General features: G+C 27.3%; 2 protein-coding genes across 6 annotated transcripts; both read right to left on the bottom strand.

Annotated features, from left to right (window-relative positions):
• Window positions 1-237: 237 nt before the first annotated feature.
• LOC145193695 (vacuolar protein sorting-associated protein 53 homolog) lies at window positions 238-9,464 on the bottom strand. 2 transcript variants are annotated; one of them, XM_090069312.1, is made up of 22 exons: window positions 9,323-9,464; window positions 8,812-8,892; window positions 7,990-8,106; window positions 7,768-7,854; window positions 7,443-7,558; window positions 7,240-7,359; window positions 7,064-7,142; window positions 6,462-6,532; window positions 6,157-6,229; window positions 5,840-5,982; window positions 5,592-5,730; window positions 5,155-5,237; window positions 4,818-5,060; window positions 4,416-4,539; window positions 4,190-4,272; window positions 4,036-4,114; window positions 2,593-2,741; window positions 2,441-2,510; window positions 2,266-2,351; window positions 1,330-1,381; window positions 589-693; window positions 238-511 (listed from the first exon to the last, which is right to left on the bottom strand). In XM_090069312.1, the coding sequence occupies exons 1-22, from the start codon at window positions 9,401-9,403 to the stop codon at window positions 359-361; spliced, it is 2,334 nt and encodes a 777-aa protein (XP_089925438.1). In that variant the 5' UTR covers window positions 9,404-9,464; the 3' UTR covers window positions 238-358. The 2 variants fall into 2 exon arrangements, with proteins under 2 accessions (XP_089925438.1, XP_089925439.1); XM_090069313.1 differs by lacking the exons at window positions 7,768-7,854; window positions 7,990-8,106; window positions 8,812-8,892; window positions 9,323-9,464 and having other exon boundaries at window positions 5,155-5,214; window positions 7,443-7,473.
• Window positions 9,465-10,316: 852 nt separating this feature from the next.
• Window positions 10,317-27,196, bottom strand: LOC149881352 (E3 ubiquitin-protein ligase CHFR-like). 4 transcript variants are annotated; one of them, XM_090069327.1, is made up of 15 exons: window positions 27,074-27,196; window positions 26,365-26,430; window positions 25,941-26,057; window positions 25,685-25,707; window positions 25,026-25,101; window positions 21,220-21,298; window positions 18,327-18,391; window positions 17,696-17,802; window positions 17,167-17,243; window positions 16,921-17,010; window positions 16,451-16,534; window positions 13,464-13,534; window positions 12,843-12,930; window positions 10,613-10,799; window positions 10,317-10,477 (listed from the first exon to the last, which is right to left on the bottom strand). In XM_090069327.1, exons 2-15 carry the CDS (start codon window positions 26,401-26,403, stop codon window positions 10,438-10,440), a joined length of 1,143 nt encoding a protein of 380 aa, XP_089925453.1. In that variant the 5' UTR covers window positions 26,404-26,430; window positions 27,074-27,196; the 3' UTR covers window positions 10,317-10,437. The 4 variants fall into 4 exon arrangements, with proteins under 4 accessions (XP_089925453.1, XP_089925454.1, XP_089925455.1 ...); XM_090069328.1 differs by lacking the exon at window positions 27,074-27,196 and adding an exon at window positions 27,048-27,071; XM_090069329.1 differs by lacking the exons at window positions 25,685-25,707; window positions 25,941-26,057; window positions 26,365-26,430; window positions 27,074-27,196 and adding an exon at window positions 25,331-25,586.
• Between the last annotated feature and the right edge of the window lie 213 nt (window positions 27,197-27,409).

Below are 27,409 nucleotides of genomic sequence, written 5' to 3'. Positions count from 1 at the left end.
AGAGAAAATACAAACGTCATTCAATTAACTTAATAGCATTAATGACGGTATAATTTTATAGGTTGTCGTTATTTTGTCAAAAGGTCTGATGACAATGTAGATCATTGCGATCACTGCATTTGATCATAAATCTGAAGAGTTACGTCAGAGCACAAATCATAAGTGAACTTATAAGAACTTTTTTGTCTCATCAACGTCCGGCGAGAAGATGAAAAAAAAAAAGAGAGAAAAGGCTGATTTCTCACTTATTTGAGTTTACAGCTTTCATTTAATCCTGCCGTTGTTTTACATGATCATATTTCTGCGAATCGTGGATGTTAAAAAAATGATAATACATTTACAGATGGATAAATAAAATTCAAAACTGCTTCTTGATAAGTTTTTCTAGTCGTTTGATTCGGCTCGAGTCGCTCACAGATGCTTCCTTTAAAAGCTCATTGCTGTTGGGGTTGGAGGTCATTTGAGTTTTAAAAATATCTAAGAGAGCATTTTGCTCGCTCCTCTTAAGACCCTATAAATAAATAAAAGACAAAAGTAAAAAAAAAGTAGGTTCAATTTCAATTTGGTCAGACATGAACATAAACTCACTTTCATTTCTAAAAGTTTCTGAAAATTAGAGGAATCGGCATCGGCTAAAAGCTTTATATAACTCTCTACGAAGTTGACTTGAGTTGTATGAGACGACATTACTACCTAGAAAGCAAAACAAAAGTTTTTGGTTCCACCGTTAAATATGGTAAATATAACCAGATTAGAGAGGGTAGTGGGTTGGGGGAGGACGGTGTCGGACATTTTGATAGCGAAATTGCCTAAAGACGCGATTGAAAGATTAAAAAAAAAAAAAAATTGATCAAATTCTTTCTTCTCGTTAAAACTCATTTAATAGAAACATCTAACACGCAGGATTGTCATTCCTGGTTTTTTTTTTTTTAAGTCAAACACCTCCCTCATAAAATCGGAGGAGTCAACAGACTTTTCTCCTTTCTTTGTCAATAAGCTGTGGGTACGGAATTTTTTTAATAAGAACAGCGTGTTTTCAAAATTTCACTTCAGTGGTTTGCAAGAAAAATTTCTTTCTTTTGTTTTTGGTAATACCCAAATTACACATAATACGAAAAGTCATGAAAAACACACCTACTTCACAGTACACCGTAGAGTTGGGAATTTTGAATCAAGTTATCAAAGTTTTTTTTTTTTTAAAAAAAAGCAATCTATTATCTAACAATCTATCTTAATATTTATAGCTATTTATTTATCTCGAAGTTATTTATAGTCACCTACCTTTAAAATAATTATTTCATTATTATAATAATTATAATAGTTAACTACCTTTAAAATCATTTCGGCTTTCGTCATGCCTTTGTTGACAACTTTTGTGAAACTAAAAAAAAACAATAATGTACAAAAAGGGTTTGAGAAAAAGTACGAAAATAATTTTTTTGAAAGGATAAAATTGATTTTTAAGTGTGATATGAAACAATTATCGCTTTAAATACGCCCCATAAATATCTTTTTATATCCTTTTTTAGAACGGATTTAAATTTTTCTCTAAAACCATAATCTCTTTCAAACTTAACTTTCATACCGTCCTTTACTAAAACATGTTGCGCAAAATAGTAAGTCAATCACAGCGTTATTCCTGTTTTATGCTTTTGAAATTCAAAATTTTTTTTTTTTTTTTATTACCAATATTTTTAATAAGACAATCGAAAAAGAAAAATTCGCAGAAAAATCTCATAAATTTAAAACATTTTGTCGATGAAAAACATGATGCTACGATGGTGCACTCAATTCTTCTTTTTGTTAACAACGAAACTAACAGGGAAAAAAAATTCATCGTATATCCATGTTCATAAGGCGTTCAGAAAACAAACAAAAAAACAAAAAAAAAAACCAAAAAAAAAAAAAAGAATAAAAAAAAGATCATTTAATACTTTTATATTTAGTTCTAAAATTCAGACGGTACGTTAAAAAATAAAAAGTCTTTTAAATTCAGATAGTTTCTTCGCTTTTTACGAAGGAATACAAATACTCGTAACACCTTTGACAAATATTTATATAAATATTTGTCAATATAATTTAAATATTTAGGAAAAAAAAGTCAAATTAAAAGATAAATAGCAACTATAAAAACAACAGTAATAATAATATTTAAAAAATGAACAATAAAAATCACAAAAACAACAAAAATAAATACCAATAATAATAAGAATAATATGAAATAATAACTATTAAAATGGTAGATATGGAATAAAGGTTATTCACCTGGCAGGTGGCTTTCGTTGAATAGCCGAGGAAAGTGTTGGCAGATCCAAAAGAACCGTTTTTATCGAGTGAGTGTCAAGAAGAAGCTAAAAGAATATTTGTTCACCAGAAATACAGGAAATTAAAACAACACCAGATCGGAACCACTATCACCAGGATAAAAAAAACGACATACTTGTTCAGCACCGACCGTACCAATAGGTTTGCATTTGTAGATATTATTGATGAAGCGAGGAATAAACGAGCTGAAGACAATCAAGTTAAACATTTCGAATATTATTAAAGAAAAATTAAAAAAATTAAAACTAAGAAAAAAAAAAATCGTACTTCACAAACTTGATGCAAAACTGTGTAAAATATTTCCTTGAAGAATACAAATTATCTCTTATGGTCGGGATTGACTTGCGTAAATGCGAAATGATTGCTGTTACGTAAGCACTCTGGTCACCCACAGATTCAATACTCTGCCAATGTATCTAATCAAAGAAGCTTATCATACATAAATGCATACCTACATAGTGCCAAGTAATACACAGAACAACCATTATCTGTTACAGTTAACGAGTAATGCACAGAACAACCATTATCTGTTACAGTTAACGAGTAATACACAAAACAACCATTATCTGTTACAGTTAACGAGATGCTAAGTTTTGGCAGAAAATTCATATTCCATTAAGTGAACATCAAAATTAACATAAAAATTTTAATAAAATTTTTTTATTGATAAAATTTTAAAAAATTTAAATTTGCTAAAAAAGAATAAAGTTCAAATGGGAAAAATGAAGATGATAGTCCCACTGAAGCAGCTAGAGGCACCACATTTTGTATTCCAGTAAAAAGAAAGTGGGGTACAAAAGCTGTTGGTGCACTAGGTTTGGGAGCTGGTCTAAATAAAATCAAATTATATGACCACACAACTGTATTTCCTGTTACTTAAACAGCTAAAAGTTTGTGTTTTTCTTTGGAGCTTGGAAAAAACCCAATAGCAAGTGAGTGAAACATACACCACAAGTTCATACACATGTAGAATTTCTGGTGTGTGTTCCTTTAGAGTAAATGCTTCCCAAAAAGTTTCTGAAATTTGCATTCTAACATCATAATGAGATGTTTTTTTCTTTAAGAGATTTTAAGAGAAAGGGGACTAATGAACACCAATAGATACCAAACTAGAATGGGAAATAATGCAATTACACTATTGCATTTTAAAACAAAAATCTTCAATAAATTCATCTTAGATAGAACTCCAGGGAGTTCTATCTGAGGCTGAGCTTATTGAAGATTTTTGTTTTAAAATGCAATAGTAGCTCCTCTTTCTTGCAGACTTTCTTGCCCCAGACCCATCCATCATACAAGTTGGATATGGAATATTTTTATCAACGATGTAATTACAAGATAGATTTTTTAATGTTGGAACAAATTTTAAGATAACATCCTAAATTATGGGATGAACTTAACCATTTCAAAAAAAAAAAAAAAAATAGAAATAGCCATTGTTAGTTAGTAATTAAGAACAGAACATTTAGAATCAATAGCTATTGTTTGCTAATAGTAAAGTTCACACCTTGTATCAAAAAAATTTGCTACATTTTTTTTATGTAACAAGTTTTTACTGTGATGTAACAAAAAAAAAAAAGAAAAATAATAAATAAAAAATAATAAATATTATCTAAATAAAAAGCACTTGAGCTCCCTCTACATATGAACAATTTTTGCTGCAACACTTATTTAAATTCATATTGAAATAATATACAAATAAAAAAAAAGTACTTTTGTCATGGCAAGCAATGCTGGGTCACAGGCATTTTCCAGATCTTGAACAAGTAGTTGAATAGCGCAAGATATCACGCTAAAAGAAAATTATCAAGCATAAATTTCTTTTGATGATTGCATTTTATAAAAAGTTGGACATAAACATTTTTACTTATGGAAAGCATCTTGTTCAACATTCAAATCAATCTTCTCAACAAGTTCACTGTCAACTTTTTCTTTCAATTTTTCTTGCAGCTAAACAACAAAAACATCTCTAACTCAAAAACATCCCTAAGTCAAGATCATTGTAATAAAAAAAACTGAGAATAAAAACAAAAATTTTACAACAAAAATTTATAACTTATCCTACATAGCTCTCTTTAACTAAAAACATGCACCTGTGCTGTAGTTTCTTGGCAATATTCAGCTGTTGTTAATGCACAGCATATCAGCCGTTTCTCATCTTCGTTAAACTTGACTTCTGTATCTTTTAAAAGGCTTGCAAGACTACTAGCTTCAACTCTAGTAAAAAATCATAGTGGAAAGGCTTCACAAAGCAGATTTTGATAACCATAAAAATTTTGTTAACTTCAAAAAAGTAAAATGAAAAATAAAAATAATTTCAATGTTCAACAAGCGAGGCAAAATTAGAAAGAGCAAAGGTGAAAAAAAACAATAAATACAAGTTTAGTAAAATAAGTTCAAACAGGGTTCTACATAATCCAAGCATGAAAAATAAAAGAGAAATAATAGTGAAAAGTAAAATCACACAACTATGGCTACAAGAAAATTTAACTAACTTGGGTAAATTTGCCATCAACAGTTTATTGGCATATTCCAACAAATACTTTTTAAATGTCATAGTTAAAGATTGGAGAGCTTTACCGGTACTAAGTTGTATACATTGTACCATACATTTCTTGTAAAACACAAACAACTCTCCTGCACTAGGCAAAATTGCACCTTCAGTATCTTCACCTAATGGTGGTACACCTTGCAATTTTAAGTCAGAGTGGAATTTCTCCATTAATTCACTAAGATTTCTACACAAAAAAAAATTTCCATGTCCAACAAAAAATGTTATGAGAAGTCACATTTCCTTAATATTCAGCAAAATGAAATATAAACTACTTGTACCTGTCTTGTGCTTCAATATAGATATGAAGATGGACTTCAAATACTTTGCTAATTGACCCACTAAAATATGAATCACTAGACACCTGCAAAGGGTCATTATACATTTTAATGGTTTTTTGTTAAAAGTTGATAAAAGTATATTTATTTAGAAAGTGGTAAAAAAATGCTATTAAATTTTTATCAAATATTTATAACTGCTGTTGCATTCCAAAGAATGCTAGACAATAAAGAAAATATACTTGAGTTTTTTATACAAGAAAAATAAAACAGTAAATAAAAAGATTTCACAGGTTATTAATGTGCAACTAAATGATTTCCTAAGAGATTGTCAAAGTAATTATACATTTTTTACAAATCCACATTTTTCACAAAAGGATACAATTTGAAGGATTTAAAACCTATTATAACATTTATTGAAAAAAAAAAAAAAGAAAAACCTTTTCTGCTCTAAGATGACTATAAGTGAATCTCTTAGAGAGAAATCCTTCAAAGGCTGTAGTACGCTGAATTGCAAACAAAAGTAGCTTAACATCAATGTCAACTGCACGACGATCCATAACCTTTCCAAGTTCGTTTCTAGGCAATTTTAAACCAGATAATATGTTTAAATCTATTAAACCTTTTAAAGTTTAAAGGTAAAAACTACTAATGTTTATGTATTATACATAAAATCTTTTTTTTTTACCTTGTAACATTGCAAAACTCAACGCATAGCCTTTCATCAACACCCCAGTCTGTTGGGAACATTCCATGAAAGTTCTCTTCAAATTGAATTAACACGCGCTTCATCCAAGAATAACGCCTATCAATTTTATCAATCCAAGCTATCTAATAAGAGGAGAAGAAGTTAAGAATTATCTTAAAAGTGACAAATATTTAATAATATAAAATTAATAAATATAAAATTAATAATATAATGTAATATGACAAAAGTGTGTTTGCTTTGTCAAAAAAGAAAATTCTTAAGTTAATAGTAACAACTTAAAATCATAAAAATCTTACATCAAAATTTTCATTAAATACATTCAAATAATCAGAGAGCTGAAGTTTTATAAACCATGTCAAAAGCTCTTCTCTGTAAAGAAAAAAAAAAAATCAAAATCTCAAAACTTAATCCATCACTGAAAATTTATATAATTATAGATAGCGCCTAAATAAGTTCTTTTAAAACATTTCTATATAAAATCTATATAATTATAGATAGCGTCTAAATAAGTTCTTTTAAAACATTTCTATATAAAAAAAAACAATAGAATAATACAAAGCTTTTATTTGAAGACAAAATTTTAAATCAAAACAATTTCTACTTTATTCTTGGGTCAAGTACACTGACAACTTTGCAAGAATCTGCTAGTAGTGAATTTGGCCCAGTTGAAGGCTAAAAGAAAATTTATCTAAAGTTTAAAAGCTATAATATTATCAGCAACATTTTTTATTAAGGCACAAAGTTTTTTGTATAATAATATAAATATTAGGTTTTTGTAAGTAGAAGTTTTGAATATAAAGATGCATCAAAATACAGAGATTCAGAACCACTTTGCTCTAGTATGATTATTTTGACAGTATCTGAATGGTTTAATTTATCTGTCAAAGAAATTTTTTTCAGAAAGTCTTTTGTGACAAAATAAAAACAGGGATTTTAACATAAGCAGGTTTAAGCAAGAACAAAATTGGTAATTGTGTTAAAAATGCAATAAAAATGCTCTTTTAGAGTTATAACTTCTAATACCATCAATGAAAATTTAAAAATGCTACTAAGATCTACTTTTAATTCTTTGAAAGCTGTTTAGTAACGTTGCTTAATATGGTTACAGAAGTTCACTTTCTTTTATACAAGTATTTAAATTTAACTGAGGTTTGAATGAACTAACACTACAATTATAAAATTTTTAACATATACATTATTCACCTTTAAATCAGGATGAGATAAACTCTCTCTAAAATCTGCCAGTATTTGTGTTCCCAGGTTCTCTTGAATTACTCGCACTCTTTTGGAGAAAATAGTAAGACAATAAAAAAAAAGTAAAAAATTTATAGAAAGCAAACAAACAACAGTTGCAAAAATAAACAACAAAGTAAAAGCACCTGTCCGAAAGTTGCTTTATTTGAGGTATGTTAATATATTTCTTAAAATGGTCCAAAACATTCAAAACACCTTGCAGTAGATTTGCTATTTCTCCGTATTGTCGATTTCTTGTTAACACCCTTTTTATAACAACAAAAATAGTAATAAATAAACCACAGACATAAGAATATTTTTTTTATCGCTCAAAAAATGTTACACATACACTAATGAGTCTACTCCACCAACCAACATATGCAAATGATTCAGTGTGGTTATAGATGTAGTCAAGTGTTTTTTGCCATGATCAAGCTGCTTTATGTCTCTTGTTATTTCTTTGACCTACAAAGAGCAGCACACAAAACAACAGTAAAAACACATTTTGCAAACTTTGATAACATAAAAGTTTGAGTTCATGGAAAACGAAAGGCAAACATAATTTGTAAATTTGTAACAAAGATATTTTAAAAAACTAGATTATCAGCAAGAAGAATTTTAAAATTTCATTGATTGATGAGTATGTTATTGTTGCATGATTAATATTTTTTTACCATTTCTTCAGATTTATCTGCCTTTTCTTTTATGTCTTTAATTTTTGAAAAAACTTCACGAATTGCCTCTTTTGCTTCCTCTAATGCCTAAAATGTTTTAATGAAAGTATATATAAACAAAAATAAAAATCATTTTATACCAAAATAACATAAGAATTAAATAGGTAAATACAGTTATTAAGCTATTATTAATAATAAAGTTGTATTTAAAACAATAGAAACCTGTTTTCCATTGTTTGCAACATCTGTTTGACTCCTAATTGATGCATGTATTTCATTATCAAGTTTGCGTATACGAAGTCGTACACGAGCAACTACCTCATCTATATTTGCTAATGACTAAAATGTATTTGTTCTGTTAGTAGGAAGCTTTCAAAGATTTTTGAAAACAACCTTGAGGATAAAACCAATCAAAATCTGTTTCATTTTAATGGTAATGATAGAAAAAAATAACAACTATGCATTTAACAATAATAACAACAACAACAACAACAACAACAACAACAACAGCAACAACAGAAATAATAATAGTAATAATAATAATAATAATAATAATAATAATAATAATAATAATAACAACAACAACAACAACAACAACAACAACAACAACAACAACAACAATAATCATTATTATTAAAAATGTGCATATAGAAAACTACAAGGTGGTTTGGAACGGCAATTTTCTACTAGTGATGCAATAACAATTTACTATAAAAAACCACAGCATAAACTATAAAATTGTTATTTAATATTAGACTGACAAAACTTTTCTTTTGTCAGACTTTTTCAAAAGCCTTTTCAAGACCTTTTCAAAGTTTTTTTTTTTGCCAGACTTTTTTTGTCATATGTTAAATAACAATGTTATAGATTGTTTCTGAAACCAAATATATATTTGTGTGTGTGTGTGTGTGTGTGTGTGTGTGTGTGTGTGTGTGTGTGTGTGTGTGTGTGTGTGTGTGTGTGTGTGTGTGTGTGTGTGTGTGTGTGTGTATAACAACTAAAAATTATGTAAAGAAAAAAAATTAACTGAAAAAAATTGAATACTTGTTCTGTTGGAAACAATGTATTAATATATTCTACTGGATTAAAGTCTTTTCCATCTAAAGAATCTGTGCTAGCTATGACCTGGAAATAGATAATAAATATATTCTAATATTTCATTCCCTGTTTTTTTAAAAAAAAAGAAAAAAAAAAAAAGACAAACAAAGAAAAAAACTAGAAACATGTCTTAACATTATTTAAACTTTAATTTGAATGCTTATGGTTTTTCATCAGTTAACTTTCTAGCTCCAGTCAATTTATTTAACCTTATCAGTTTGTTGAAGAGTTAATAAGACACTTTTGTTAACTACATATCAATAAAACTTTTACATAACAGTTAATTTTATTAAAAGAGTTTAAAGTTGATTAGTTGTAAATTTCCTTTCACAAAAAATGCAGGTTGCTATTTGTAGATTAGTTTATTGGTAATAAACAAGATGATTTTACACATTTTTACTAATAAATTAACAAGCAAGACAATTTCACATCAATGATCTTGTTAATAAGGGTATACCTCTTTCAAAGATTCTTCCACCTCTTCTGAAAAAATTAGCCCAGTTAGTTGTTCATTGGTTAACTTTAATGGTTCCACCATTTTAAATTTAGTTCTCTACATCTTCAACAACAGAAACAAAAAATTCAGTAAAAAAAGAAGAAAAAGAAAAAGAAAACAAAGAATTGGGAGAAGTACATGTAGTAAAGGAGTCAAATGAGTTCTATTTTTAGGCTTTTTACAAATATTCTATAACAATATCATTTTTATCCTTTCTTATCACAATATCATGTTTATTCTTTCTTATCACAATATCATATTTATCCTTTCTTATCACAATATGTTTATCCTTTTTTATCACAATATCACATTTCATGAAATCTTTTTTTCCATTGACTACAAAATAACAAAAACTTTAAACTACAAAAAAAATTAAATTAAAACAATAAGACAAAAAGCAATTTTACTTGTCAGATCACTAAATAAAAATGCAAAAAAACTTTGGAAAATCAGCATCACTGAGAAAAATGTTTATTTTGATCTTACAGATGCCATTGTATGCTTATTGATGATAAAAGTACATAAATTGGGCAAAACTTTTGCATAACAAAAATAAACACAATTGACATTTTTTTGAACTCACTGATCCAATTCATGTTCTGTAGTAAAACTTAAAAAAAAACTTGAAGTAATGCAAAGCTATAAAATTCTAGATTTAAGGCTTTACCCCCTAATTGTGAAAATATATGAAAAAGAAAAACTAAATTGAACTTGGTAAAACATTATGGTATAGAATCTATTTCAATATAAATTGTAAACTTAGATACATATAGTAGTTATATATTAAGTATATATGCATGGTACATACTGGAAATACATGCATGCTATATATATATATATATATATATATATATATATATATATATATATATATATATATATATATATATATATATATATATATATATATATATATATATATATATATATATATATATATATATATATGTATATATATTTATATATATATATAACCTGCTATAATATAAAACATGTAGTTAAATATTAACATAAAGCGTAAAAAAGAAATTTCATTTTTTACAAAAAAGTAAAAAAAATTTTGGAATTGTTGTACATCAAGTAAATCGAGTTTGTGCACAAATGTGGTTAAATTTTCTACAAAAAAAAAAAAAAAACAAAACATAATAAAACAACAAAATCATTTAAAAAAAATTAAAACAAAATTTAAATATTTTGGAAATATTGATCAATATGTTATAGTTAAAAAAATTAGATTAGTTTTCTTATTACCTTGCATGATGAGGGGAATGAACCTGAGTCTTGCAGTTTGCACCCCAGTAACAGTTAGGCCTGCTGGTAACATCTGCAGGTAATTCTGAATTTGGTATATTAGCCCGATAATTATAGGCAAGCTCTTTAAGCAAAGATAAAGCACAGCAATAGCATACAATGTCTTCTGAGCGAACACTTGGACATTCTGTAATAGCACAATAAAAATTTAAATAATAAATTTAATAAATTAAAATAAATTATGAATAAAAATAAATTATGCAAGTATATTTTGTTTACATGCTACATGTTTACATGTCTTCTGAGCGAACACATGGACATTCTGTAATAGCACAATAAAAATTTAAATAATAAATTTAATAAAAACAAATTATGAATAAAAATAAATTATCCAAGTATATTTTGTTTACATGTCTTCTGAGCGAACACATGGACATTCTGTAATAGCACAATAAAAATTTAAATAATAAATTTAATAAAAACAAATTATGATCTTACTTGCTATGTAAACAAAATATACTTGCATGGCATGGCTCAATTTTATAAATTTACATGTGAGCCACTATTCAAGTTACAGAAGAACTGAAAACCAGCAATTAGATGGTGCATAACCTAGAAAATGCTTGCTTTACCAACTAACCAAAATAAGAAGCTCCCGATGCTTGTATGAAAAAGTAATTTATTGAACAAAAAAAAACAGTAAATTAACAAGTGCAGATATCTGAATGAGTTTATACTCATTTGTCAATAAGAATTAGAACATTGAAAAAGTGTTGTTAAGTGCAGTTCAATTAATTTTTCTCTTCTTCTTTAACATTTTAAACTGAAACAGTTTTTTCCATTTTGGCTAAAGATTGAACTTTAAAATTTCTCTAGTCAATAAAAAATACATCATATTGAATGAAAAAATTGATAATAATCATATCAAGTTTACATTTTTCAGATGTAGAAGGATTTTCATTCTGAAATAGGGTTGTCATCAAGCATATTTGTAAATTAACAGTTTGTTCAAATAAGTATCAAGTGGTTGAACAGTTCTGATAAAATCCTTAGTATTAATGCTATATTGGTGATTGAATTATCTTATTGACATTAATTTATAGGCAAAGTCAAACAAGCATTAAAAAATCCTATACTAGCAGACTTTTGCTATCAGCCCATAACAAACCTACACCAATTTAAATCTATAGCTTGATCTATGATGCTGTTTAAACACATTTTCTCTTCTGCCATATTTTTCATTTATAAACCAATTTTTATGTTTTGTATTCACTGTTTTTGTGGATTGCATTTTAAAAATCACCTTTTATCCTTGTTCTTTAAACCAAGTAATTATTTTTGCTTCTTATATTTCTTCTTTTATTCTATTTGCTGATCTTGATGTTTTAGAAAGTGTAAAGCCATTATTGTTGCTCTTTTTCAGCAAGAATTTTGTCTTCTCCAGCCATTGTACCCACTTTTAAAGAACTTTTTATAAAATTATAAAAAGACTTTTTCTTTTACATTTTTTAACAATTTATGGTACAATTTTTGGTTATAGCATTTGGTTACAGTATCTCTAATGTTTTAGAGATGTAGAATTTTAAGAATTTGGAAAAGTTTCTAATACTATGTAAATGTTGGTCACATCTTGCCTAACAAGGCAATATAAAAAGTCAGATAGTTGTTTACCTTGTATCAACTTTTTCACTAAATAAGAATGGTTTTTGGAAAAATAATTACTTTTGAAACTAAAAAGGTGATTTTTAAAAAGGTGATTTTTAAAAAGGTGATTTTGGGAGAAACTTAGTCAAGAAAACTTCATAACTACTTCTTTAGTAAATTTTGACAACAAACTACAATTTCCAAAGCTCTTTTATTTTTGTCAAATGATTTAAAATGATTTAAAATGGTTGTTTTCCCAAGAAATACTATTGTCCTAAATTAAAGTAATTTAATCATATAAATATTTTACTTTAGTTTTGTTTTTAAAAAGTATAAAAGAAAAAACCTTGACTTGGTATATAAATGGAGGCCACTTTTTAACATCTTTTAATCAAGTTAAGATTTTGACTAACATGTAAGTCACCAAAAGCCAGTATATATATATATATATATATATATATATATATATATATATATATATATATATATATATATATATATATATATATATATATAACATAATACACCAGTATATATATACATAATTCAACAAAATATAATAGAAATAGAAATAATAGCCTCTTACTAGTACTGGTAAACTCTGATGAATCTAACTTTTGTAGGCAGTGAGTCAGCAGGTCTTTTATTTTGATGTGTTTACCAAAAAGATAATCCTAGTAAAAAATAAAAATGTTACATCATCCTCATCATCATCCTCATCCTCATCCTCATCATCATCCTCATCATCATCATCATCATCATCACTATCACTATCACCATCACCATCACCATCACCATCACCATCACCATCACCATCACCATCATCATCATCATCATCATCATCATCATCATCATCATCATCATCATCATCATCATCATCATCATCATCATCATCATCATCATCATCATCATCATCATCATCATCATCATCATCATCATCATCATCATCATCATCATCATCATCATCATCATCATCATCATCATCATCATCAGCAGCAGCAGCATCATCAGCATCATCAGCATCAACATCAGCATCATCAGCAATTATCAGCATAATCCATTAAAATTCCTAAAATGAGCTTCAAGCAAAAGAAAAGGAACAATGACCCAGAGTGCACACAAAAGCACCTCCAGGTGGAACAACAAAAATTCTTGTGGTATTAAAGATTTCAAAATGCAACTTGAGTGTTAAACTTGAACTACATACTTTTAAGATCTGAGACTCAAAAGTGTTTTTAGATATCAACTCTCCCAAATGCTTTTCATCTAAATCCATATCTAAAATCAATTAAAAGAAAATAATAATAATAATAATAATAATAATAATAATAATAATAATAATAATTGCTATAATTTCCTGTTGTAACAAAAGTAATCTTTCATCAAAATTTTTTTTTTTAAAAAAAATTTAATTTATTAAAAAATAATAGAAACAATTTTATAAATAAACTTAGAAAATTAAATGATTCCTATAAAAACATATTGCAATTACATAAGAAAAATTTTAAAATAGTTTTAAGAGCTGAAACATGTTTACTTCAATCACAAACTGTAAGTTAAAAAAAACAACAATAAAAGCAACTAGCACCATATATAGAAACTTACATCTTTCATTTTCTCCAAACTTAATAATTTTAATCATTCACGTAAAACACAGATATTTTAGCTTATGGTCAATAATTATTTTAGTTATGCAGATAGGTCATGTTATATCTATTGAGAATACGAGACAGTGATAATAAGAAATCTGCATGGTCAAATTTTAAATTGCAACATTTTTAAAGGTTCCAAAATCGGAACTATAAGAAGTTAAAAACTGTTTTTTCCAGAATAAAAAAACTTTTTTTAGGTTTATCTCAAAGTACAGACTGTTATGGCCACCATTATACAGGTTATGCTTGAAATGAGCAAAACAGTGCCACTTTTTTCAGCTTCTTTCAAAACTTTTATCCTTAAAACGTATGTAGTTTTAAATTTAGGAATTGTGTCACATTTCTTGTTCAACTGCACAACAGCTATGTAATTTCTCTTGCAGATACATTTTATTTGTCTTTGGTTAGGTACAGCTGGTGCATTTCTCTCCTTGGTCACATATTCAATTTTTTTTATTATCTAGTTAATCACACACAATTCATGCATAATGTACTAACTCTATCAGGTCAAAAAATAATGGAACTGGACCTGGTTTCTTGTCACATTTATTGAGGTAGACTTGCTTGTTTATCATCCTGAGCATGATGCAAGGTTCACAAACTTGACCATCCTGCGCAATTGCCTGCTACAATAAATGTTTAGTATACAACTTTCTCTTTGTTTTAGCTTTGGTATCACCCTCACTATTACCTACAGTATTGCAGTACATAAGAGTGGTCCATGCCGAAAATTATGAATTTATATCTCCCACAAGACATTGGAAAATAAAGTAACAAAATACACAAACATTATTTAGGAATGAATTGTTTTGTTTCTTAACAGGATCCATACAATGTCTTTAGCAATGACTAAGAAATAATCATATAAAAATCAATTAATTTACAACTATGTGTTCATATCTTGCAAAAGATTTGTTTTTAAACACTATACAACTAACACTATATGTATAACATAAATCATTTTAAGTACTCTCAACCAAAATACTTTTTAAAATATTCTTTCATTCCAATAAAGCTGATACTAAAAAACTGCATTTAATGAAGTCATTAATTCTTTCTCTTAATTATCTTGAGACAATACATACCACAATGTTAATAAGTATAAGTTGCAACAGTTTAATTTATCAAGTTTTTAATGTTTTTCTATGCAATTTGGTTGCAAGGTAACAAACTTTACATATTAATGTATAGTTACTAACCCTGTTTGCATTATAGGATTCAGTCTTGTTTTAAGCAATGGCAGAGGCCCCCATAATTAGTAAGGTTGGTAGACCTAGTAAAAGTCTCAATAAAGATGTTTCTACTAAAACAGAAGAGACAGAGTCAGTACTTAGATCAGGAAAAAATGGTTATAGGATCCAATGCATATTTTAGTCATTGCTATAAAGAAAAATATTCCAGCTAAATGAATGAGATATTTCTTGTTGTTGTTTTTCTTCTTGTCTAAATCTTTGGATTGTTGGTTTTTACACAGATAAAATTAAAAGAGGTAGAAAAACCATTAGATAAAGCTGTATTGAAAAAACTTTTTTTTTGAGAGAGAAAAAGATCCAAGAAAAGAAACAAGACTAATTGCAAATCACCTAGTTGATGATATCCTTGAAAACTTTTGGTTACCTTTTTATATTCCAACTATGCCAAGCAGGAAAGACTGTGCTGATCATACTGCTCATTTGGTAGCTGAATGAGTCACTGAAAAAAATACCTGATAATAACAAGAAGACAAGAAAGACATTCTGTTCAATATATCCCACACAGACAGCTACACATTGCTGAAACATTTTGATAACAATGAGTGGCTTATTAACTGGGAATTCCTACAAAGCCAATGACAGTTTCCTTCAGTGGGCTCAATGGCTGGAGTAGACAAAATTCTTGCTGAAAAAAAGCAACAACAATGACGTTACATTTTCTAAAACATCAGTTCATAGAGCAAGATCAGCAAACAAGAGTGGAAGAAGCAAAATCAATTAATTGGGATAGAAAAACTTTTAAGCGAGCTACTGAAAAAAATAAAAAGAGGAACTTGCTGTTTATGCAGAGCCTCCTTTTAAATTGCTTGGTGTCCTAAAATTGCTGATGAAGGTGGTCAAATGCAATTCTGTTCAGTGATGAACCTAGTTAACAAGTGGCAATTAAAAGCATACATTGTTGCACTTGTTTATATTACAACAGCAGCAAACTGTGGAGCATGTAGTAGAGTTGCAATTCTAACTGAGAAGCAAATTGGTCATTCTTTCTTCCAAATAGAATGTAGGCATCATATTCAAGAGTTCTTCATAAAAGCAACATCTCATGCTACCTGCAGTCTGAACAAATCACCAAGAGTTTAGCTGCTTGAAAGGTTTAAAGAATATTTCAAGCAGCTACATAGAAAAATGACAATAGATAAGTAAACACTATTAGAGTTTTACACTAAAAATCATAGCAATAAATTTCATCGATTTAGTTAATCAACTTATTGATTGTTAACAGTCCACTCTTTGCAATTAAAAAATGTTGCTCTAATTGATTTGTTTCCTGTTTTTAAAAACTAATATACCTTTAAACTTTGCTAAGCATCCACGACATCCTGGTTTGGAGCACTTCCAGTACATATGGCAAAAGAAACTTCCACAGCAAACACCTAAACAAAGAGACTAACTTAAAAAAAAATTGTGTAAATGATAAAAGTTATTTTTGATGATAAAAGCTTCATATTTATGTTTAAATGGTAAGTTGAAAAATTCATATTTTTCAAAGAATTTGAATTTTGTATTTTAATGCATTTTTTAAAAACTGATTGGTTTATACTGCCATTGGTTTGAACTGAAACATACAGAGCAAATGGTTTTAAAGTAAGAGCCACTTACACTCATTAAATTGTGTTATTTTTAAGTACAATTTTTATTAAAACCTTTTTTTGTCTAGATAACATAATACTTCCCAGTAAGTGTATTATAAAATGTATTATTACACATAGATGCCCAAACATATAAAACAAAAAAACAAACAAACAAAAACAATAACTACATTTTCTATCAGTAAGTGGTGGAACAGATGGCACAAGTTTATAACAGCAAGAGCAGATCAAGTGTATAGCACCTTCTTGACAAATGTTTCCTGTAATATAAATAATTGAAAAAACATTTTTTTAATAAATTCAACAATCAGAAAAATATCAAAAAAAAAAAAGGTTTTAAAAAATAATAAAATAATTTTTTATCTTTTCTGAATGTTGCGTTAATTTAAAAACAAATAAATTGTCAAAATTTTAACCTGTATTAGATCTCCCAAATTGATTATTGGAATCAGGGGGACTAAATCCAATACATTCCCTACATTTGAAGGGATTCCTGCATTAAAAGATTTGATCAATGTTATTAAATCAAAAAGTATAATAAGAAATGGTGTTTAAAAATATTACAAAAAATTTATTTTAAATTAAAATTATGGGCGAAAGTGAGATTTGGAAGATGGATTTTTTAAAGAACAGGTTGTAGTTTGAATTCAATCTGTGGTGCAATAGAAAGATTTTAAATAAACTTCATGCAAAAAGTAATGAAATTATAAAATATTTAATTTTTGTACATAGAGTTAAACTATATTAAACTACTATTTAATTTTTTTAAATTATTGTTTGACTCTTCTATAATTATGTTTGAATTGTACAACATGTAAAATATAGAAGAATGAAAAACAAATTTCAAACCAACAAAAAATGTTTTAATAAAAGTAACAACATTCAATTCTAAAATAAAATTCTTTATAAATGATCAGTTCTCATCAATAAAAATGTAAAAGTTACCTCAAATTAAATATTCTTGAGAACTCATCTTCCCTTTCTTCAATGATTTCTGAAGACTCATCACTAGAGCCTTCGTCAGCATCAAAAACCTTTTTTATTGCTTGATTCTGTATATAAAAACAACACAAATCAAAGAAATACAATTAAACTAGATTATGTACAATAGTAGTAGGCTTCTAATATAATTTATGCGACATAATCAATGCTTCACTGCACTCTTGTACACACTAGCTAATAGTTATGATTCCAAGATACTTTTTGAAACTTTGAAGTTTTTTTCATTTAAAAGAAATGACAATCTAAAGGTCTTTTTTTTAAATATGGCAGGAGTGTCTTAAAGGAATTCTTTATGTTCAGACAATAACAAATTCAAAACAGTTCTAAAGCAAGAGATGTTTAAAAGGGCCATTAATCACATCTAAGGTGAGAGTTGACTAAAGAATGGTCTGAATTAGAAAAGTAAGCTGAATTTGTAGACATGGTGAATTTTTCTTTCATTTTCAAATAACAAAACTATTTAAATTTTCCACAAAAATATTATTGAGTTAATATGTAATATATAAAATGATAAAATAAATAAAAGAACAAGTATGCAATGAAATTTAAATAAATGAGAATCTAAAAGGTATACCGTTTGAGTAACCAATTTATTTCGTTTGTCTAGTTTCAATAATTCTTCTTCACTGCGCCTTTTTTCTAAAATTGTAAAACAATTATACAATCTGTGTTCTTTTAAATTTTTAATTTCTTTTTTTCTGTGGTGGAACATTTCACCAAAATTTTATTTTATCGAAAACTAGTTAATTTATAAGAAAAGTTATTTAAAGTTTGCATTTCATGGAAAAAAGTCCAATGCCTGGCGTATCCCTTCTGATTTCTCACTCATTTAACATTCTCTTTCACTGAAAACTAAGAACCTCTTGTTCCATCAAAGATAGTAAGTTCATACCAGAGCATCCAGACAAACACTGAGAAGGCAGACTGATACAGACTTAAGTTTGAAGACTTATTTAAAGAGCTAGAGATAGTTAATGAATAAAGCTGTAAAGCAGAAAAGAAAACAAACAGCAAGAGTGTTTCTCAACTTCATAATTGACCACAGCATCCCAATAGTCTCATCCAATGAGAAAACGTTTACTGTTCAATCACAAACAAATTGATAAAGTAACAAGATCATTAGTAAATCCAGAGAAATTATTAGTAAATCCAGAGAAATCATTAGTAAATCCAGAGAAATCATTAGTAAATCCAGAGAAAGCATTAGTAAATCCAGAGAAAGCATCCATATTGAATTGTTCTACATAGCAATTCTTCTATGAAGTGAAAAAACGTTTTTGCTTAAATTGAAAAAAATCTAAACAAGTACAGAGTCAATTTTTTCAAAAAGCTCCTTCATATGTTGAAGAAAAAAAAAGCCAATTTTATTGTTTCAGACAAAAAAATATTTCACAGCTAACCCAGCCAGCAACAGCTCTGATTGTTTCAGGAAGTCTTTGATACCATTAGATTAGTCCAAAAGTCTAAGCATCTTGTAGAGGTATTGGTTTTTTGGATTCATTGATTCTTTAGTTTTAAAGGGTCATATCTTTCATTAGAAGGTAATCCTGTCACACACCAAAAACCTGGCTGTCTGAAACCATGAACTTTAGGTCACAGCACATATAGCCATGCTCTTAGCCTCTCAATTTCTCATAGTGAGCATACATTGAGCCCAGAGTATGTAATCATCAGCATCCTAAATTTGCAGCCTCAAGGCTTGATTTAGTAGTAATGTAAAACCCTTTTATATTTAGTTTTTCTTTAAAAGATTTGATTTGATGGATGATTTTAAAAATTAAAAAAAAAAAATTATTTTTTGAAATTTTTTGTGATGCACTTGGTATTAATGCCTCTATATCAAACTCAGTGAAAGATCTTCCTTGTACAAGTGTCAAATTGTTCATATTATTATAATTATCATTACTATTTTTTCAGTGTCATTTTTCTCAGTTTTCCAATGAAGACAATTATACATTTACAATACTCATGACTAGGCCATAAGCACAGCTTTGTCCTAAACCATAAAAAGTAAAACATGTACACCCTTTTTAGAATTTGCAAATATGTTCATCGCTCTACGACAGAATGGTATTTACTAGCCAATTACTGTCATGACTGGAACGTGTTGCAGTTCATGATGACAAATCCCTGTATTTTTTTTTTTTTTTCCTTGCTCATATGGTAAAGTCTAATTGTCATAGCTGCCATATTGTAATACTGTCGTAGCTGGTGTAGCTCATGCAGAGAAGTTCTTATACTTTTAACTAATTCAAGAGTTTTTTTTGCTGATTCTAAAAAATGCTTAGGGAAAGATGCATTAAATCAGAACAACCTGGCAATCCATTTTTCAAAAAAGTATCCTTAAAATGTACTCTGGAAAGATGTAAAATGTAGGAATTGATGTACCACTAGCATTTATGTATTACACATTGTCACTAGTGTGCCTTGTTAAGAACTTATAAACTGCTGAAATCTGGGACTTTTTTGGGAGTAACATGTACTACAATCTTCAACTTCTTTTCCTTCAACTCATTAGTTGTGCTAAACCTTTAATCTAAGTTAAATGTCTTAATTAACTAATCTCTCTCTTCCCTGACATAAAGTTGATTGGTGTGTAGAACTTCCCTATGATATAAAGTTAATTGTAAAGTTGATTGTAGAACTTTTTTACAACCAGAAAAATAAATCATAATCTTAATCTAATCATAATGTTAAACTAATTTAAAAGCTTTTTAAAGCTCTTAAATTTTTCAAATGCTTTAAAAAAAAACACATATTTCTCTCGGATATTGGTTATTTTTTGCTCATTAAGATAAAATGCATAGATATTCTGTAATTTCAGTACTTTTATGGTTATTTTAGACCAATTTGAACTGTTCTAGTTAAACATAAATAACAGGGTACTATTTTTGGTTTGATTTTTTTTTTACTACACAAAATACATTTTAAATAAAAGCTTCAATTCATACCATATTTACAGGGCACTATTTCAAAATATTTCAAGATATTTGAAAACGTTATTTACTATAGCATTTCACACCATATTTACAGGGAATTATTTCAAAACACTACTAGAAAAATTTATACCTAAAAGACTACTTTTGATGCCGAAAGTTTATGCTGCAATTTTATTTGGTACTTTCAGAATTCTTTTTTATTAATACAGATTGTAAAAATAACTTTTAAAAAGTCTCGGTTTTTACAGAACACAACTTATGTTTCTTAAAGTTTTGGTTACTTTAGAACATGGTACTTCAGTACCAAATCTCAAATAATTTAACAACCCACAAATATCTGCAAGCCATCAAAATGAAGATTTAAATGTCTAGCAAAATATTCATCATACACCATGCAAGAAAGAGGGAAAATTTGAACAGTAGATATCTGTAGGTAATGGATACTGAAACAGTTTTAAAAGCTTTTTTTTAAAGTTAAATTTAGGATTACATTTTAAAAAATCAAAGTATCAATATAAAAATAAATACTTGGGTTGATGTTTAAATATGCTGAACATAAATTGTTTAGTGTATGGTTCTTATGCACAGACTTTACTTCTTTTCGACACTGAAAAATAAAAAAATTAATAAAAAGAATATTGAAAACATAAAAATAAATATGGATCACTAAAATATCAATCTATCACCTTCATTTTCTTAATTAAAATAAATCTTAAAAAGTAATACATAAACAAAGTCGCAATCATTTTCACACAACTCAGTAACAGTGAATTAATAGAGTTATTTACACTTATTAAAGTATTTTTTAAACTTAAGAACCTTGCTGTCCGTTTTTTATATTTCAAAATTCATTCTTTTACATTTCACTGCCGTTTTTCTAAATTTTGTTCAATTTTGCATTACAAATTTCTTAAAACAATAATTAGATTAAAACAAGAGGTAATTCCACAACGATACTTCCCTGATGTAAACCCCCCAAATGTGAACTGTAAGAACACTCTTTTTCTATACCTCTATAGAATTATATTTTGAAAATCTGTTCATTTATCACTGTATACATATTACTTTTGTATATAAAAATTAATGTAAAAACAACTCATTACTTTCTTTTCATTTTTATAATTTAAAATTTATTTTTGCAAGCATATTGCTGTATGCAACATGCTTGAAATTGTTGCTGTATGCAACAATTTCAAAAGAACTTTTTGAATGTACAAACACTTATTTCTGCCATTGTAAAAGAATAATAATTTATATCATCATATAAGCAGTTCCTAAATGTTGTACTAGGGTCCATATTTACAAAAAAAGATTTTATTTGGAAGCTATTCAAATACTTCCCCATTGTTTTTGTTCTATAGTTACATATAGAAATATCACAAAAACTTCTCTAGTAGACAAAACATATTGTGGTAATGACCATTGTGATCCAGAGTGTGCCAACTAAACAAAAATTTAAAGCATTTCGGACAATGTTAAGGATCTATTAAGACTAAAAGATTTTTATGAAGTATTGCATTTTATGATAATATCTTTAAAGAGATATTTTATAGCATTTTTCTTTAATCATAATATGCCTATGCATATTATCATATTCTCTATATCAAGCTGTTATTCAAATAATTTTGGAGGCCAAGTTAATTTAAAATTTTTTTAAATATCAAATTTAAAAAAGTTTTTGTATATGAGTTGTTGCACAAATTATTTGGAAATTATTACAACCTCACATGCTTTTAAATTTTAAAACTTTTTTTTTTAATATTTAATTTGATCTTTTAAACTTAATACAATGTAAATTTCAAAGCTTATTTTTCACCAAGGAAGAAACTTTTAAAATCCATGCTTAAAGGACATTCCTAAACCATTATCAAATTGTTAAACCTTTGATTTATTGATTTATGAAAATCAATAAATCAAAGACTTTAGTGAATAATTACATGAAATTAAAATTAAGCTAATGTTCCATCAAATGCCCTTATAAGATATAAAGCTTACCACTTCTTTTTTAACAAAAGAGTTAGAAAATAGTGGGTCATTTGATTTATCTCAGATTAATCTGGGTCACTGTGCAACGGGAGAAAAAGAGGAAATTCATTTTAAGTTACATTTTAATTTTAGGTGTAAATAAAATAAGTGGTAAAAAGAAGTGGTAAGCTTTATATATTATAAGGGCATTTGATGGCACATTAGCGTCATTTTAATTTCATGTAATTATTCACTTAAGTCTTTGATTTATTGATTTTCATAAATCAATAAATCAAAAGTGTAACAATTTGATAGTGGTTTAGGAATGTCCTATAAGCTTGGATTTTAGAAGTTTCTTCCTTAGTGAAAAACAAGCTTTGAAATTTAATGCCAATTTAACTGAAGCCCACTCTCCAATATTGACAAATTTTATTTTTTAACAAATAAATATTTCCAATATTTAATTTTTAAACTCATTTATTGGAAAAATTTAAAAATAAAACTATTCATACAAGAAGACTGTTTAAGTAAATAAAAAAAAACTATTTATTAGAGATTTTTCAATTTTATTTAAAACAATATAGAGCTAAGTAAAAAGGGCTTATATTTGAGAAACCAATGGTGTGGCGGTTTTATTGTGTAATTAGAACAACCAAAATGATTCACGGTGCAAAAAAAAATATGATTGGCAACATTGTTTCCTCTGGCTGACTTTGATTATGATTTGGTACTCTCATTTCCAATTCTAATTCAGATATTGCAAAAGTGAGTTAGTACACTATGATTTAAGATGCTCCATTTACCTCCTTATTTTATCATGCTTTTGGTCGGTGTTAAAAAATGTGTTTTTGTAATGAGTATTTTTAATTTTTTGATTTTTTTTAGTCCTTCATTGAATTCTTTTAGAAATTTAGATTTTTTTATTTAATAGTCCTTCATTGAGAAATTCTTTTAGAAAAGAAAATGGCATCTTAGCTAATTATTGTTCCAAATTTAATAATTTCTTATAAACATTGCATCAATCTTTTCTCAGATTTCAGGTGATCTGAGGTTTTTCATTGTAAGCTAAATATTTTATAATTGGTTTATCTTTTTACAAATATTGTTTCATTCATTAAAATTTGTAAATGGTTCAATACTTATACTTATGGTTCAATAGTTACACTAATGAGTATATTAAATTATTATATTAGTTATATATTAGTTATACGCACACATTAAGGATGTTGTTAAAAGATACAAATAATTAACAATGAAACTAGTAATGATCAAATCAGTAACAAAATCAAATCAGTTATATAAGCAGTTCTTCTTTAAAGAATGATTTTAAAAAATCATTCCATACAGAATTGTCAATATATCAAGTTAAATCAGGTAAAAACAATATTCTATGCCTAGATAGATAGCTTTCTTTAACTAAAAGTTTTAAATTTAAAAGTGTAATTGCACTGCACAGATGCAATTGTGTAAAGTGATAGAAGAAATTTATAGTACATAGTTTCCTTGTATTAATTTCAGTGCTTTTAATTGCAATTTTGTGTTTGCTGTAAGAAATTAACAAAAAGGAATTGAACTTTACCTTTTACATTTGGAAAATTTATTAGTAGTTATTCTAAGTTAAGCTAGGACACTATACAAATTCTTTTTTAAAGGAACCCTACACTCATTAATTTGATCCCAATTATAAAGATTTGGTCATAATTATTAAAAGATAAACCCACAGCAGAAAACTATCAACTCAATCTAGATAACCATTTTGTGAAGTACCTTCACTATACAGTGATTAGTACGGAAGTATGGTAAATTTTTCAACTAGCAAAAAGTTCTGGATGGTGTACAAGCCTGTCAATTGATTAACTTCCAGCTTGAAATATCATTTTAAGATAAGTTAAACATTTATGAGAATCGTTATTCTTAATAGCTCTCTTTGCTGAGTTCAAAAATAACAATTCTCAAAAATGTTTCCCCTGTTAAGTATATTAAATGTTTAGTATATTATTTGCAGAGAACATAAATTTTTTCTTGGTAAACGTGGTTTTTCTAGATAAGTTCTGTTAATATTTGTAAAATTTTTAACAAACTTTAATGCTAATATCTAATATGAGAACTTTATAATAGAAAAAAACTACATGTAAATTAATTTACCATGACGGAAATTATTGGTCCTTAACAGATAATCAAATGCCTAATCTTTTTTTTTTTTTTTTTTTTGTTATCTATGCTGTAGATATAATAAAATAAATAACCAAGAAATTTGAAATGGTCACTTATGAAATTATGGAACATTGCATGATTCTTAAATTATAGTTAAAGCATTATTAGATTAATTCATTTTGAAGGAAATGAGAGGCCATGCAGTAGGCACATACAGTAGGACATTGGGATGACTCCAACTTCCAATCAGAATAGCATCCAGCACAAAATGAATGCATGCATGGTTGACAACTAAAAGAAAAATAACAACAAAAAAACATAACTGTATATTTAACCTCTCAACAAACACTCTTTTTGAAAAAAAAAAAATTCCAAAAATGATACATTCTATAAGAAAGGTTATTCCTTTCTTATAGAATGTATCATTTACTAAACTATATTTTTGTGCAATATTTGTTATATAACTATTTTGTTACTACTCTTTTTTCAATTGTAAATCTTATAATATTACAAAAAGTACTAATTCTTGAATTAACTTGAGTGTGCACATTTCTGCAAACTAAGCTTGCTCAAGTTTATCCAAGTGTGCATGTTTAGTAAAAAAAGTGTATGTGGTTAATAAAAACAACAAAATGCATAATAAAAAAAGTAATTTATAAAAGTTACAACTAATACAATAATAGTATAATACATACATGTATACATACATACATACATACATACATACATACATACATACATACATACATACATACATACATACATACATACATACATACATACATACATACATACATATAGACACACATACATGTAGACACAAATACACATATTTATATATATATATATACAGATATAAACTTAACAACTATACCTATAGCAATCATGGAAAATCTCCTAAAGAAAATATAGATTACTACACTCAATAAATTACAAATCTTCAATAGAGTGCACAGTTATACAGTAAAAGAGTAAAAAACTTTGAACAAACATTTTCTTAAACACTTTATCATTTAGAGAGAATGAATAACTCATGGCTGATCCAATTTCATGACAACATTTGTAAAATTTATTTGACTTAAAAACTTAAATTAAATTAGTAAAGTTAGTAAAAAAAAAACAACAAGCACCTGACAAATAATGCATATTAGGTTTTCTTCAAAACCTTTGTACTCTGAATTTGCTGACTGTTGTGAATCAGGACTACTGCTCAAAGCACTTTTTTTATGAACAGGTTCTAGGGTAGGCTAATTTTAAAAAATGTATAAAGTTGTTTTTAATATAAAAAATAGATTATTTACAAAAAAAATCATTGAATTGACAACTGCTTTTGCATTTCAATATAGCATCAAAAGTATGCAAACATTTTATGCAAATAAACTTGTATTGAAATGAATGTAGCTGATTAATTTTAGACAATAACACAAGATTGATAATGACTTCTAAACAAGGTATTCCACAGACATATCTATAAACATGCATATTAGGATTAAACTTAACAACATTTCAAGGTGGGAAAGACTTAATCACACAAAGATCAGAAAAAAAGCTTACTGAGGCACTTCTTTTAATTGATGGCCCAGGAATTTCCATTTCTTAACTCTGTTGTTGATTACTATACTACAATCAAAAGTAAACAAACAATTTTAATGTTTTTTTTTGTTTCATTACATCAAATAAAAATTTAAAAATTTTAGTTCACAGCATCACCCACAATTCAGATGGGGATATCAAAGGTTAACTATTTACTAAGTTGATAAAAACTTTCACTTTGTATTTGTGTACTTTTCACAGAATTGTGAATTTTTAGACTTTTTAGAATTGAAGTTGAAAATTTTAGTAAAAAAAATTTGATAGTTTGTTTAAAATAAGTGATATAAGAACCTTGAAGTATGCACATTTATATTAAGTCTTAAACAGTTTTCCTTAAAAAATGTAAACAAATACTTAAAGAAATAAAAAGTATATATTTATGTATGTATGTATGTATGTATGTATGTATGTATGTATGTATGTATGTATGTATGTATGTATGTATGTATGTATGTATGTATGTATGTATGTATGTATGTATGTATGTATGTATGTATGTATCTATGTATCTATGTATCTATGTATGTATGTATCTATGTATCTATGTACGTATGACTTCATATTCAAAAGTGCACATAAGATTCACTCTTAGAATGTAGGTAAATTACATTTACATGATAAACCTATGATAAGTGTTTACTAACATAAACCATGGTATTCATAATATTACCACTTTTATTCATGATACTACCACTCTAACAACTTATTTAGGGTTTTCAATTCAATATTATTTCATAGTGTTTTACAGTGATTCATAGAATCTATAAAAAAGTCAATGTTTTGAATGTTGTTTTGAAACATTCGCCGAATGTTCGGTGAGCCGGTTAAATAGAATTGCTATGTCGAATGGCATTTTACACACCTTTTTGATGGTAAACTTGTAATAAATGCATTGATTTTGTCACATTGAATATATTTTATGATTAAAGATTTTAAATTAGATACAACTGGTTTTTTAAAAATTTTTTTCCACCACTGAAAAGGTGCAATGAGAATTGACCACGAC

The sequence above is a fragment of the Hydra viridissima genome, unplaced genomic scaffold (assembly GCF_058129835.1).
Source record: "Hydra viridissima isolate aposymbiotic clone 2 unplaced genomic scaffold, HvirCarnegie_v1 scaffold_12, whole genome shotgun sequence".
NCBI lineage: Eukaryota > Metazoa > Cnidaria > Hydrozoa > Anthoathecata > Hydridae > Hydra > Hydra viridissima.
The sequence above is the reverse complement of the archived record's forward strand: the minus strand, read 5'-3'. Positions and strand labels throughout refer to the sequence as shown.